The 13,735-nt window shown below is 45.0% G+C and overlaps 1 protein-coding gene across 3 annotated transcripts in view; it reads left to right on the top strand.

Annotated features, from left to right (window-relative positions):
- The window catches only part of POMT2 (protein O-mannosyltransferase 2), a 44,281-nt gene that overhangs the window by 21,894 nt on the left and 8,652 nt on the right, over positions 1–13,735 (top strand). For all 3 annotated transcript variants that reach the window (XM_032405669.1, XM_032405668.1, XM_032405670.1), the window contains exons 9-14: positions 1,179–1,288; positions 5,997–6,063; positions 9,086–9,155; positions 10,915–10,993; positions 12,140–12,291; positions 12,738–12,829. In XM_032405669.1, coding sequence (XP_032261560.1) covers positions 1,179–1,288; positions 5,997–6,063; positions 9,086–9,155; positions 10,915–10,993; positions 12,140–12,291; positions 12,738–12,829 — 570 coding nt within the window. The remainder of the gene's footprint in view (positions 1–1,178; positions 1,289–5,996; positions 6,064–9,085; positions 9,156–10,914; positions 10,994–12,139; positions 12,292–12,737; positions 12,830–13,735) is intronic.

Below are 13,735 nucleotides of genomic sequence, written 5' to 3'. Positions count from 1 at the left end.
AGAATGAGAACTAGGCTGGCTGAAGTCAGGTCACTGGGAGTGCAGGAGGGAGGCGGTTAGGGAAGGAGGCTGCAGAGGACAGTCCATGAGGGAGTGTGGGTTGAGAAGGGGGAACAAAGCATTTCCAGAAGCAAAGGTGGTCAGCAGTGTGAGGGGCTGCATATGTTGGCCTGCGTGAGAACATAGAAGAATGGAGCTGTGGGGTTTTGCAAATGCCTACTTGTTATTTAAAAGGCCTAGCTCACTGTGATCTCTTCCGTCAAGCCAGCCTCTTCTTACTCTTTGCATGAGAATTCATCCTACTCTGCACTGGGCTCCCACCATGTCACACATTGTCACACATTTGCTGGAGCATTTGCCCACTGTCCTGTGCTCATCGGTGTGTGCAGCCATCTTCCCTAAGACTGGGCTCTCCCAGGGCCACAGTCAGGCCCCCTCCAGCTTTGGATCCACTGTGTAATTGGTACGATCTGTTGACCAAATGAACAAACAAAGGAAGACCGGAGTAGCCTATCCATGATGGAGCGAGACAGGTTTCAGTGGACTCGAGAATGGCAGGGCAGCCAGATTACAGGGGACTGAGAAGAGGGACAGTAAGGAAGAAAGAGGCTTCTCAGTTACCCAGGGCCTGCAGGCAGAGGGGATGTTCTTGGGTAAACGGTTTACTCTTTTTTTTTTTTAATTCAGAATTAAACAAACCCAACCATCACTGCACAACTGCTTTATATAGTATTAGATTCAAAAGGCTCAAAAGGATTTCACAAAAATGAAAATTATCTTAACAGTCTGTCATAACATTATATCTATCTTGAAGAATATTCTAGGTAAGACATGAAATGCTTCTTTCTTTCTTTATTGTGTTTAATGTATGTATAGACTTTGAAGGATGGGCGGTTTCTAATCTTTTGCTATTACAAATAGTGCTTTGATAATACCACTGTTAATACCAGCGCTTCTTCTGAAGTCCTGAGGAGGGAAGGGAGGTGAGGGCACCAGTGAGACCCTGTAGTGAACTCCCACTTGAGCTGACGCCGTGGGAGTGAGAAGGTACCTGTGCGTCTCGCTTTAGGCGGTACTGGGCCCAGTGCCGTCTGTTAGAGGCTTAGTGAGTCCTGTGGCTTCAGAGGCCCCTCCTAGTCACGGGCCAACTCACACCCTCCACCGTTCCTTCCTCCCAGATCTGGCCTATGGCTCCGTGATCACCGTGAAGAACCTGCGGATGGCCATCGGCTATCTCCACTCCCACAGGCACCTCTACCCCGAGGGCGTTGGCGCCCGCCAGCAGCAGGTCAGCGAGCTTCTTGTACTTTCTGTACTGCGGCAACACCGAGCTGTTGGCCGGGCTGGAAGCCGCGCTTCTCTTTCTTGCTCCCGCCCTTTACCTGCGCTGTCTTCCCTGCTTGAAACGGTCTTACTCCTGCACCCTGCTTCTCTTTCCTCTGGGTGACTCCAGCTTCTTTAGGCTTCAGTGCAAGTGTTCCCTCTGATTACCGTGACCCACCTCTACTCAATACCGGGTACGTGCCTCTCTCATGAGGGGCTTGCCTGGCAGGATTTGTAAGCCTGTGCAGTTACCCTTTTCACATTGAATTGTGAGTGCTTCCTTCCTCCTGTCTCCTTGCTACTTGATTGCTAGCTCTTGGAAGGCTCAAGTGCCCGGCACAGTGCTTGGCTTGACATGGATGATGGTCAAGTGTTGTGGCTGTAAACACAGACCTGGAAACCAGACTCTGTTATCTGGGTCTGAATCCTGGTTCCACCAGAGTATGACTTTGAACAAGTTACTTGACCTTTCTCTGCTTCAGTATCTTCATCTTTAAATTAGGGAAAATAAATAGTGCCCTTCTCCACCATAGGGTAGTTGCAGATTAAAAGTATGAAGCGATACATGTGACGTGCACCCTGGGGGATTAGCCATGAGTATTCCCTGAATGAGTGAGCGACACTGTGTCTGTGTCTGTGTCCACGAGTGTCGGGTGTGGCTGTGGCAGGCAGTGCCTGAGAGGGAGAAGCAGGAGGTTGGAGAGGTTGGGGAGGCCAGGCTGTGCACAGGCCTTCCGTGTTACAGTAGATTTGACTTCGTTCTATGGGCATTGGTGAGGCGTTGAGATTTATGAAGGCATGATAAGACGTGATTAGATTTTTAGGTTAGAAAGAAATAGTGATAGATTGAAAGGAGGGGCAGATTGGAGTCAAGAAATGAGTTGGGAGGCAATAATCATGACAGAGGATGGTGAATAGAGGCAAAGACCATGAATAGAGGTGGGAATTGATTCAGGAAACATTTCACAGGTCAGTGTCAGGGCCCCATCACTGGTGGCTGTCAGGGCCTAGCTATATCTAGGTCTGTAGGTTGGAGATCAAGGTGTATGTGTGATAATGCTATTCCACCATAGTCAGAAATGGAGGAGGAAGAGTAGCTCTGGAGATGAGAGAGTTTCCTTTGTGTATTGTAGATTTGGGGCTTGTATCAGGAAGGAGATCTGAGTGTGTAGCATATGGGTGTCAATGACACAGTGGGATGGGTGGCATTGCCCAGGAAGGGTGTGCAGAGGGAGGAGAGCCAGTGAAGGAGCCCTGGGGGGCAGCAACACTTAGGCAGTGGCGAAGATGCTCCCAGGGGCGCCGGTAGAAGAGGCTGAGAAGGAGGGCATGAACAGGGAGGTGGGAGGAGAGCACAGGGCAGACAGCATCCCCAGGAGGATGGTGCTCAGCAGTTCAGGTGCTGCAAAAGCCTCAGAAAAGGTGGGGGCCTTTAAGAAAGAGGCCTTTAAACGACAGTAAATGGGGCCTCGTCGCTAAATGGGATTGCTTCTGAGGAGTGGTGAAGCCCCAGGTCTCAGCTGCTGTGACAGGAAGGAGAGGAGAGGGGAGGTGTGCAGGCTGCAGGGCAGGCTATTGTGCTGAGAGGCTTGGAGTGATGTTTCTCTTCTGGCAAAATGACCAGTATTTTTACTTGGCAAAAAAGTTTTGCTTCTCAAAATTTGTTATTATTATTTCCTTATTTACTAGTTCACCAGAAAGTTGACCCAGAGTGTTGGGTTTTAGTATCAGTTTCCCATTCTTGATTCTCCACTTGTCTCGAGCACTTTAGGACCCACTGGAGAGCTTTTAAAACATTCCAGTGCCTGGGCACCACACAGCAGCCCCGACTCCATTGATCCAGGGAGGAGGCCCATGCATTGTGCCTTTCTGCTTTGCTTTGAAATTCTCCAGAAAAGTCTAACGGATAGCCGGGGCAGAAAACCACAGCTAGCCCTTCCGTGGGGAGCGGCAGCTGTCGTGCAGAAGGTGAAGTTACAGATGTGGTGGCCAGGAGTGATTACACTGTGCAAATGTAGAGAAGGACCCTCTTACGCTAGTCCTTGTGTTACATACTTGAGCCCCTGCGTGGAGGTGTGAAGTCATGATAGTGGTGTAGAGAGAGCATGTAGGGTCAAGGCATGGAAGAGTCTGGTTCTGTCATGGCTGAATCACACTGAGCCTTTCTCAGCCAGTTTCTTCATCTGCCAACTGGGGGGTTGGACTAAACCACTTCTAGTGGCCCTCACTGCCCTGGAGTTTAGCGTCTTGTCAACAACTCTAAGTGTCCATTTTTAAATATTTTTAAAGTATAACATTTATAAAATAAAATTGGGAAATAGAGAAAAGTAAAAAAACCCAGAAAACAAAAAAAACCAAAAACCAAAAGCTACACATAATTCCAGAAGATCAGTGTTTACCCACATAGTTCGGTGTACAACATTCTATTGTTATAGGATACCGGTGTTTCTAGGAGACCTTGTGTTGTAAAAAAAAAATCCATTGTAAACACAAATGTTTCTATGGGAAAAAGAGGCCATGGACTATACTCATAATAAAGAAGTAATTTTTCTAATAAGTTTTGTTTAAAAAATACACAGAGTACACACACACGAGCACCACAAAATCTTAAGATCCTTAAGCAAATCTAAGCCAGTGGACTGTGTATACCTTTGTTTAGGAGTATGAACTTAATTTCTCTATGGCTGCCAAAATGTTTTAGTTCCTTTTATATTCTTTTTTTTTTTTTTTTTTTTAACGTAGGCTCCACGCTGGGCTTGGAGCTGGGCTCCAGTGTGGGGCTTGAACTCATGACCCTGAGATTGAGACCTGAGCAGAGATCAAGAGTTTGACACTTAACCGACTGAGCCACCCAGGTGTCCCAGTTTCTTGTATATTCTTAATACCATCATTCCTGATTTTTTTCTGAGAAAGTAAAAGCCACTGAAACAAAGGAGCCATAATACATACATAATTTTTTCCCTAAATGTTGATTCCAAATCTCTTTGCAAGTAAATCAGTCATGTTTTGTCCAATTGGAGTCATAAAAACTCACTTTGTATGTATTTTTATTGTTTCCTGGTATTTGTGTTCTTGTTTATATAATTGGCATAATTGTATGTGTATAGTCTCTATCCTGGGAGCATTGGAGTTAGCTGCCTTGGTTTGAATCCTGTCTCTCCACTGATAGGCTGTGGTGACTTTGAGCAAATTACTCAACCTTAGTTTCCTTGTAAGTAAGGTGGGGACAACCATAGTACCTACAGCAGAGAGAGAAGACTTGCCCAGTGCTTAGAACAGTACCTGGTGATAAATGGCAGCCATTTTCAGCATCAGCATTTTATAAGCCTTTTCCTATGCTGGTAAAAAATGCTCAGAAACATTTTCTGTGGCTGTGTAATATTCTGTCCTGTGGACATATCATCATGTGAGCCATTCCTTTATTATTGGACATTTATTCTGTTTCTAAATTTTTGCTATTAGATTCATCACAGCATGACATGCATGTTCACATGCATACACACACACATTTAATTTTTTAAAAATCAGTGTCTATGAAATGGCTATGGGCTAAAACCTCAAGTTTCTAGGACGAGATATTTATGGAGCTATTTAATTTCATTTGGCTACATTCTAGAGAATAAGGCATGAATTTTTCATTTAGAAAATTTGAGGCATGGTCTTAATTACTTTGTAAAATGCACTAAATCGGGGCGCCTGGGTGGCTCAGTTGGTTAAGAGTCTGATTCTTGGTTTCGGCTCAGGTCATGATCTCAGGTTCCTGAGATCGAGCCCCACATCAGGCTCCACAACTGGGCATAAAGCCTACTTGGGATTCATCCTCTCTCTCCTTCTCCCTGTGCCCCTCCCCCAGCTCGCGCTCTCTGTCTCTCTCTTAAATAAATAAATAAATAAATAAATAAATAAAATTTTTTAAAAGATTTTATTTATTCATTTGACAGAGAGAGCGAGAGAGGGAACACAAGTAGGGGGAGCGGGAGAGGGAGAAGCAGGCTTCCTGCTGAGCAGGGAGCCCAGTGTGGGGCTCGATCCCAGGACCCGGGATCATGACCTGAGTCGAAGGCAGACGCTTAACCGACTAAATCACCCAGACGCCCCAATAAATAAAAATTTTTAAAAATGCACTAAATCCTCTTTGTGTGCTGGAGACTATGTTGCGCAAGGTATCATGGTTCCTCCTCTAGGAGGCTGAAACTTTAAAGAGAAGATGCAGAAAGAGGGGCACCTGGGTGGCTCAGTCGTTAAGCGTCTGCCTTAGGCTTGGGTCAGGATCCCAGGGTCCTGGGATCGAACCCCGCATCGAGCCCCGCATCAGGCTTCGTGCTGGGCGGGAAGCTTGCTGCTCCCTTTCCCACTCCCCCTGCTTGTGTTCCCTCTATTGCTGTGTCTCTCTCTGTCAAATAAATAAATAAAATCTTAAAAAAAAAAAAAAAAGATGCAGAAAGATATTAACGAGACCAATCAAAAAGGCTCTTGTGGGAGAAACCTCTAAATGCAGATGGAAGGAGAGAATCTCACCAGTGCTACTTCTGAACCCCCCTGGGCAGCATGGCCCCTCGGGTTGGTGGCTGAGGATTCTGAAAGAGGCTTAAGCAATGTTGGTTTGCTGTTGATTGTCCTGTGGCTATGCTGATATTGATGGTATTCTCCCTCCCAACTCCTCCCCCACCCAGGTCACCACCTATCTGCACAAGGACTACAACAACCTGTGGATTATCAAGAAACATAACACAAATGCAGGTAATGTGGTAGAGAACTGATGTTTCTTGCATTATGGCTTACTCTGAGCCATTTTTAACATTTCTCATGCCTTCAAATGGTACAGAGATGGGCATTCCTGAGCATGGTTTAGCAATACCTTTACTGGTCTCAGTTATTCTTTCAACAGCTATTTATTGAGCACCTACTATGTTCCAAGCACTGTTGTCAACATAGGAGGTAAGCAGTGAGCAAGACACATAAGATCTCACTCTTAATAGCTGTCATGTTGAAGCCAGAGGGCCCGGCCAGGGCTCAGACTTAATTCAGACTGGTTACCTGGACATGCTGCCAGGGACTGGTTGAGTAGCCCCAACTGAGGGCAAACGGTGACTACTCTCATTTCTAATGAGAGCACACTAAGCCTTTCAGACCCCAGCATATGGTGAAGCTCAAGTTGTCTTGCTATGATAGAGTATTGCTGCCCACTGGTCATCCCTGGACTGCACCAGTCAGTTGTAGATCTCAGAGCCTGTAGTTGGGCTTGTCTAGCCTGGTGCTTGGGCCCTCACTCAGTAGCTGCTGGCCAGCCCTCTGATTGGCCTGGGCAAAGCTGCTCTGAAGCACACCTGATGGGCTCTCGGGGCTTTATGACATGGGTTCTATCCAGATCTTTCTTTGGTCAGGGAGCTGGCTACCTGCAGGCTGTGCCTTCTGCTCTAGCTGAGAAGAGAACAGAGGGCATCTTCTGCTCACCTCTGAGCCCCTGCTGATTGTCCTATGTCACAGGCATTCTCTATGACTCCTCAGTAAACCCCACCTGGCTCTCCGCCTTTCTTGAGTCAGCTGCTCCTGAGCTTTTGTGTGGCAGTGGGTGGCTGTTCACCTAAATTCACCTTCTTTGTTCCTCTCCCCACCTCTTCTTGCTGCGGTCTTGAGACTAGAAATGTGGTGTACACAACCACTGTCTTTGCCTCAGTAATATACGTTAGGACGCCATTTGTCAGAGTCTGTTTTAGTACCTTTATAATACCGGTATTGATTGTTTTCATCCAATAGGACAAACATAAGTGGCCTAGCACAATGAGGGGATGAGGCAAGACTGCTTTACTTCTTTTTTTTTTAATTAAAAAAAATTTTTTTTTAAAGATTTTATTTATTTGTCAGAGAGAGAGAGCACAAGCAGGGAGAGCGGCAGGCAGAGCAGGCAGAGGGAGAAGCAGTCTCCCTCCTGAGCAAGGAGCCCGATGCAGGAATCGATCCCAGGACCCTGGGATCATGACCTGAGCCGAAGGCAGATGCTTAACTGACTGAGCCACCGAGGTGTCCTAACACTGCTTTACTTCTAAGGTTATGTGGGCATGGACCAAATCTTTGAACATCTCTGATCTGTTATTTGATGTGGCTTCTAGGTTAAGGTGGTTGCATTTCACCCAAGGAACTAAGGCTCTGTGTGAAGACGGAGAGCTATAAACACTTTGGGAGGAGCCATACAGACTAAGGTCTTTGTTTGTATGTTTCTAGGAATTTATCCATTTCTTCTAGGTTGTCCAATTTGTTGGCATATAGTTTTTCATAATATTCTCTTATGATTGATTGTATTTCTGTGGTGTTGGTTGTTACTTCTCCTCTCTCATTTGTGATTTTATTTATTTAGGTCTTTGTGTTCTTGATGGCTAAAAACGCCCCTCCCCGTCACATCCATGTAAAATGAAACTTCCCTCCCATCGACTTACTTGATTTGTCACCTTCGCTGATTAATCTTTTTCAGAGACCTTAAGGTCCACATAGGAATGGGCATGTCTGCACTTGAGTTCTCTAATTCCCTTAAAAACTAGTGATTTGGGGGCACCTGGGTGGCTCAGTCGTTAAGCGTCTGCCTTCGGCTCAGGTCATGATCCCAGGGTCCTGGGATCGAGCCCCACATCGGGCTGCCTGCTCAGTGGGAAGCCTGCTTCTCCTTCTCCCACTCCCCCTGCTTGTGTTCCCTCTCTTGCTGTGTCTCTCTCTGTCAAATAAATAAATAAAATCTTTAAAAAATAAAAAATAAAAAATAAAGGGGTGCCTGGGTGGCTCAGTCGTTAAGTGTCTGCCTTCGGCTCAGGTCATGATCCCAGGGTCCTGGGATCGAGTCCCACATCAGGCTCCCTGCTCGGCAGGAAGCCTGCTTCTCCCTCTCCCACTCCCCCTGCTTGTGTTCCTGCTCTCGCTATCTCTCTCTCTGTCAAATAAATAAATAAAATCTTTAAAAAAAAAAAAAAAAACTAGTGATTTGTTCTGGCACATTTCTCTTTCCTGACCTTGAGTGTTAATGTCTCAATGGGAAGAAGTTTGCTAGGATCTTTTTGTGTTGCTGATTACTGCCAGCTCCTTTTCCATTGTCATTGCCTTGCTAGACCTGATCTGACTTGGTTTCTAGATGATGTGGTCCCTTTCTTTTGTCACTTCATCATTTTCTTCGCCTCACACTTAGCAAGTGTGTTGCCAGAGACAAGATAATGACTGACAAAACTTGCAGGGTTTAACACTGAACTCTGAGGAGGGCGCATATGGTCATTTACATGGCATTAGTTTTTGGAAGACTATGTTTTTACTAGAAAGGAAAATCTTATTATTTGACTTCCCAGCTTAAAAACCCTTCTGTGGAGCCTTCGGGGCCTGTCAGATAAAGACCACCTTTCCTAGCCTGGCATGCACCGTCTGGCCCTACTTGTTCACACACTCATCTATTCCCACAGTCTTTCCCGTTCCCCTCCCCACCACACCCTACCCTCTCATATGAAACCATTTGCTATCGGTCAAATGCGTTTTGTTCTTTCATACATCTGGCCCCACTTGTTGACCTGACAAAATTCTCCCCTCCTTGTAGGGTCTTTTCAAGCATATCTCTGAGACACCCTTCCTTGAGACAGTGAGGGGCCCTTTCTCTTTGTCCTCCCAGCACTCTGTCTGTACCTCTAGCACCTACCGTATTATACTGTAACTCTTTACCTGTAGACCCTCCATTCATACTAGCCTAATGAGTGAATGATTTCAGATACCAGTGCTTGTTTCTTCTTGGCAGATCCCCTGGACCCTTCATTCCCAGTAGAGTTTGTAAGACATGGAGACATCATTCGGCTAGAACACAAAGAGTAAGTAAATTTGCTGTCTGGGATAAGGGAGTGGTATGGGCACCAAAGGTAAGGAGTTCTTCTAAACTGGAAATAAACAGGACTCAGATTTGGATACGGCTCTAGTAAATGGAGCAAGACTGCTGTGCTAGAATGGGAAAGCCATTTTATGAAGTCTTGTGAAATAAGCAAGCCACTTTTGTTTGCCTGTTTTGGCTTTGAGGAGCTTTGAACTTTGAAGGTACTGTTCAATTTCCCTTTTTCCAGAGGAAAAAAAATCTTTGAGTTACCCAACGCTTCTTCTCAAGTGGCTGCCTTTAGGAAGATATAGAAGTGTGTTTCTGAGAATATGGCAAGCTGGTTTATTTAAGCAATGTTCTCACTGAAAATGACTACAAATGCTGGAATAATATGAAAACATCTTAAAGCATCAAAGAGCTGACAAGGCAGTAGTGAGTTACCAGGCCAAAAATCTAAGTAAAAGGGGGGGTGAGGGGAAATCCAGAGAAATAAGTGGGATGCTGCAGCCACTTCTGCCTTGATCCCACAATCTTGAGTTTCGATCTTTGGTTTTGACTGCCCCTTGAGAGAAAGAGTTGTAAATTCAAAGCTCTAGGCTCACCCAAAGTGGTAAATTTATTAAGTGATCCTTCCCCCAAACTTGAAACCCCAAAGGGCTTGAGAAGGGGGAGTGGGGGTGAGGAGGGGCTATTTCTGGTTCCTGAAAAGTTGTAACTACCAATTGATCCTCACATGGATTTGTGGCCCAAATTAATTTCATCTGGATGGTCTCAAAATCTTTAGGCCATGAATTTAAATGAACATAATCCTAGACTGGTAATATTTCCTAAGTACCTGGCTAAAAGCAGATGTAAATCCTTTTTTGGGAAAGAGATTGCCATCCATTCCCATAAATAGTTTTTCAGTGACAGTGAGTAGTACATAGTAAAAAATAACTAAGCACACAAGGAAATAGGGCACCATGTGCAAGAGTGAACAGGAACAATAGCAGAAGCAGCTCTGCAAAAATTTTGTATAGTGGAATCATCAGGTGTGGAGTTTTTTAAAAATCAGGGATTATATATAGAGAAAAGCTATAAGCAGTGTTTTTTTCCTAGTATAATCATGGATACTTTTTAATTTTTATTATTTACTACTTATTTAATAAATTTCATTTTGTTTTATTGACAGATTAAAAGTTATTTATTATTTATTGTTAAGTTTTATTTTTGGAAATTTCCAGAATTTTTATAAAGAACACTTATTTCTTATTGTGGATAAAAGTAAGAATTATTATAAAAGGCACAAAGTAAATAAAAGCCAAATTAATCCCTCCCTTCCCCTACAGATCCCCACATTATAAAACTGGTGATGAGGGCAGGAAGAGTAAATGGGAGGGAGGAGGCTTACCTGGCTCAGGCGTGCGTAGATTACAAATTTTAATTTCTTCTCCCCAAAGCTGCCTTATGAGTCAGGCAAGCTAAGTGCTTCAAAGCCACCAAATGTGGTAAGTCATCCCCCCACTGCTGAAGTTAACTCCTTTCTTGGCATGGAGTCCAGGACTCCTACCATCTGTCCATGCTGGTTTGGACAATTCTCTGACTCTCTGGATGTTTCTTGTGAGTAAATAGGCAAGACGTTCCTGATATGTTGGATTTCATAGTTCAGATTCTAATTTTTTTTTGCACTAACAGAGGACTCTGAATATCCTTAGTAAAAGAGGAGACATTGCATGTCTCTTTTCTCCAGGATAATGGTGTTTCTCTCGCTTAACTTCTAGGACTTCTCGGAACCTGCACAGTCACTATCATGAGGCCCCCCTGACCCGGAAGCACTATCAGGTCACTGGCTATGGCATAGTAAGTGAGCAACTGGAGTGTGAGCAGGCTGTAAAAAGTTGTGGGGCCTGGTTCAGGGCCATGTGACAGAACACATCCTCCCTGGAATTCTGGAATGTTCCTAAGGATGATGGGCTACACGGGGACTCTATTAACACTGGGAACTTTTTGGCTAGGCTTGCTGTGGGAAAAGCAGCCTGTGAGTCTATTTGTCTCCATCTCTCTTCTCCCATAATAACCATGCCATTTTTATGTTCTGACACTTAATAAATGTCACATATGAATACTATTTGGGTCCCTTTTTAAATCACATTGGACATAGAAGCCATGGACCCACAATGTGATCCTAGGTGAATATATGTTTATTCTTTGCCAGATCCCAAATCCTCATTGGCTTTATTTTTAAGGATTACTTCCCTGTTCTGCAGGGGGATGTTAACCACATTGCTTTTGGATTTTTTAGTAGCGTGGGTGATGCAGTTAATAGACGAAGCAGCTCTATGGGTACTTATGGCTTGGGGAGTGATTTGGAAACAAAACAACTACACAGGGCAGCTAGACTTAGGACTATCTTATGTTCCCTTGCAGGGGCTTTGGTGCATCAGTAAAGATCCTGGGTTCCTTAAGGTGGACTTCCCAACCCTCCTTCTGTTTGCTCATCCCACAGTACCAGAGCCATTGCTTGTCTTTTTCTTGTGCGCATCTCCTGAGGAGAATTAGACACAAGTGTCTTAATTTCCAAAATATAATCTGCAAGCTAAATCTTTCTGGCTTAGATGAGTGAGTGTCCAGATGGCCAAGTAATGGGTACAAATGGCCCAAATCTATTTCTGTTGGCTCAGGTTGATGTCTTGAATTTGGTTTAAGAGCAAAGACATATGTTTAGAATTTAAACTCTAGTCCTTTGAAGTGAAGAATTGGACTGCAGGCTGTAGGAGTTAACACTACTTTTTCTTAGTTGTGTTAGTGAGCGCTGGGGGAATGTCCATCACTTGGGGTGTTTCTCCGGCCCCCTTGTTCCCCTTCCCACCTCATCCACTGAGGCCTGTTTTGTCTTTGACCTTTGTAACATGGTGGCATCGGAAGGGTGGCCATCTCCCTTTCCTGACACGTCTTCTTTAAAGTCATCTTACTTTCTTTGTATTTTTTCCTTGATTTACATGGCAGAATGGGACAGGAGATTCAAATGATTTCTGGCGGATTGAGGTTGTAAACAGAAAATTTGGAAACCGGATCAAAGTGCTGAGAAGTCGCATTCGCCTCATCCATCTGGTCACAGGTTGTGTCCTGGGCTCCTCGGGAAAGGTCTTGCCCAAGTGGTGAGTCTCTGGGGTTTTGATGTCCCAGTTGAGGCTCATGCTTCTCCTTTCACACTACAAAGAGTATACCAGAAGTTTCTGTTTCCCAGTTGTCAATGTTCACCTCATGTTTTCTTATTTTAGTGGTAGGTGGAGGGAGAAAAGGCATCACGTGTGTTACAGAGCACAGGACTCCAGAGTTCCTTTGGTATTTTATGTGTTCTGAGAGTTGAACAGAATAGTTGTTCATCTGTCTTGGACCTTGTAAATGCTCTGGGCCTTTCTGAAGTGGAATACTCTATGCTGGACTCCTCCTAGGATAGTCATGGGATATAAAAGAGTGAGGTTGAAAAAAGCATGGCCACTGGGTTGAAAAGAGCAGGGTTCTATAAATTTAAAGATTCGACAGCGCAACTCTCTGGTGAGTTTCACGCCTTCTGAGAGACCTCTGTGACTGCTTTTCACAGGGGCTGGGAACAGTTGGAAGTTACTTGCACCCCATACCTAAAGGAAACCCTCAACTCTCTCTGGAATGTGGAGGACCATATCAATCCCAAATGTGAGTGAGATTACTTCCTGGAAACATTTATAAGTAACTCTTACGTTAGAAAAATCAACCTTCATAGATTCTGCTGCCACTGTATCTCCTTGTCATTTCCTGCCTTTTTTGAGCCTAGTCTCTTCATACGAGTTGTCTCGACAGGTAGCTCCTTTTTCTTCCCAACCATGTCAACTTCCCATCCTCCTTAAACTCCCCCTAAAGTGACCAGTGACCTTGCGGTGGGCCAGAGCTAGTTTCCTCATCCCATTTTCTTTGCTTCTTGCTGGAGCTGACACTTCTCCTTGCTGCCTGCAATGTGGATCCACCTGTCTGGTCTCCTCCTGGGCTTTTCTGTCCCCTGCACCATGGCTATCTCCCACCCTCAAGGCTTAGAGCAGGCTGGTGCTTTCCCTTTATGCCCCTGTGTAGTGCTCCGCCCCTCCCCACAGCCAGCCAACACTTTTATAGAAAGCGGTGGCCACAGTCCTGGATCTGAGCCCCCATATCTGTACTCCCAGGCTCCAATTTGATGTTTCTACATCAGTATCATCTTCAACTCAGTCGTCTTTGGATCCATCATTTGTCCTCCTCAACCACCCCTTTTAAGCTTCTCCTTCATTTCCCCTCTCTGTGTTTCCCATTTCATTCTTACTGTCTAATTTAGCCAACCAGCTAATTAATTAACTAATTAAACAACTCTTTAGTGAGTACAGTGGGAAGCCTAGGGGCCCCTGAGGTGAATGAGGTGGACTTGGTCCCTGTCCTCACAGACCGGCCTAGCATTCGAGCCTGTACCATAACGAAGGGTAATGGTGCCGAGAGCAGTGGCAATGCTGGGGACAGGCCCCGTTGCCTGTTGCCTTTGTATTTCTCCAAATGCCTCATGAGGGCTTTGCACAAGCTGAAGGGATGATCAAGAATTGG

This window comes from Phoca vitulina, unplaced genomic scaffold, assembly GCF_004348235.1.
Source record: "Phoca vitulina isolate PV1807 unplaced genomic scaffold, GSC_HSeal_1.0 scaffold7, whole genome shotgun sequence".
NCBI lineage: Eukaryota > Metazoa > Chordata > Mammalia > Carnivora > Phocidae > Phoca > Phoca vitulina.
The sequence above is the reverse complement of the archived record's forward strand: the minus strand, read 5'-3'. Positions and strand labels throughout refer to the sequence as shown.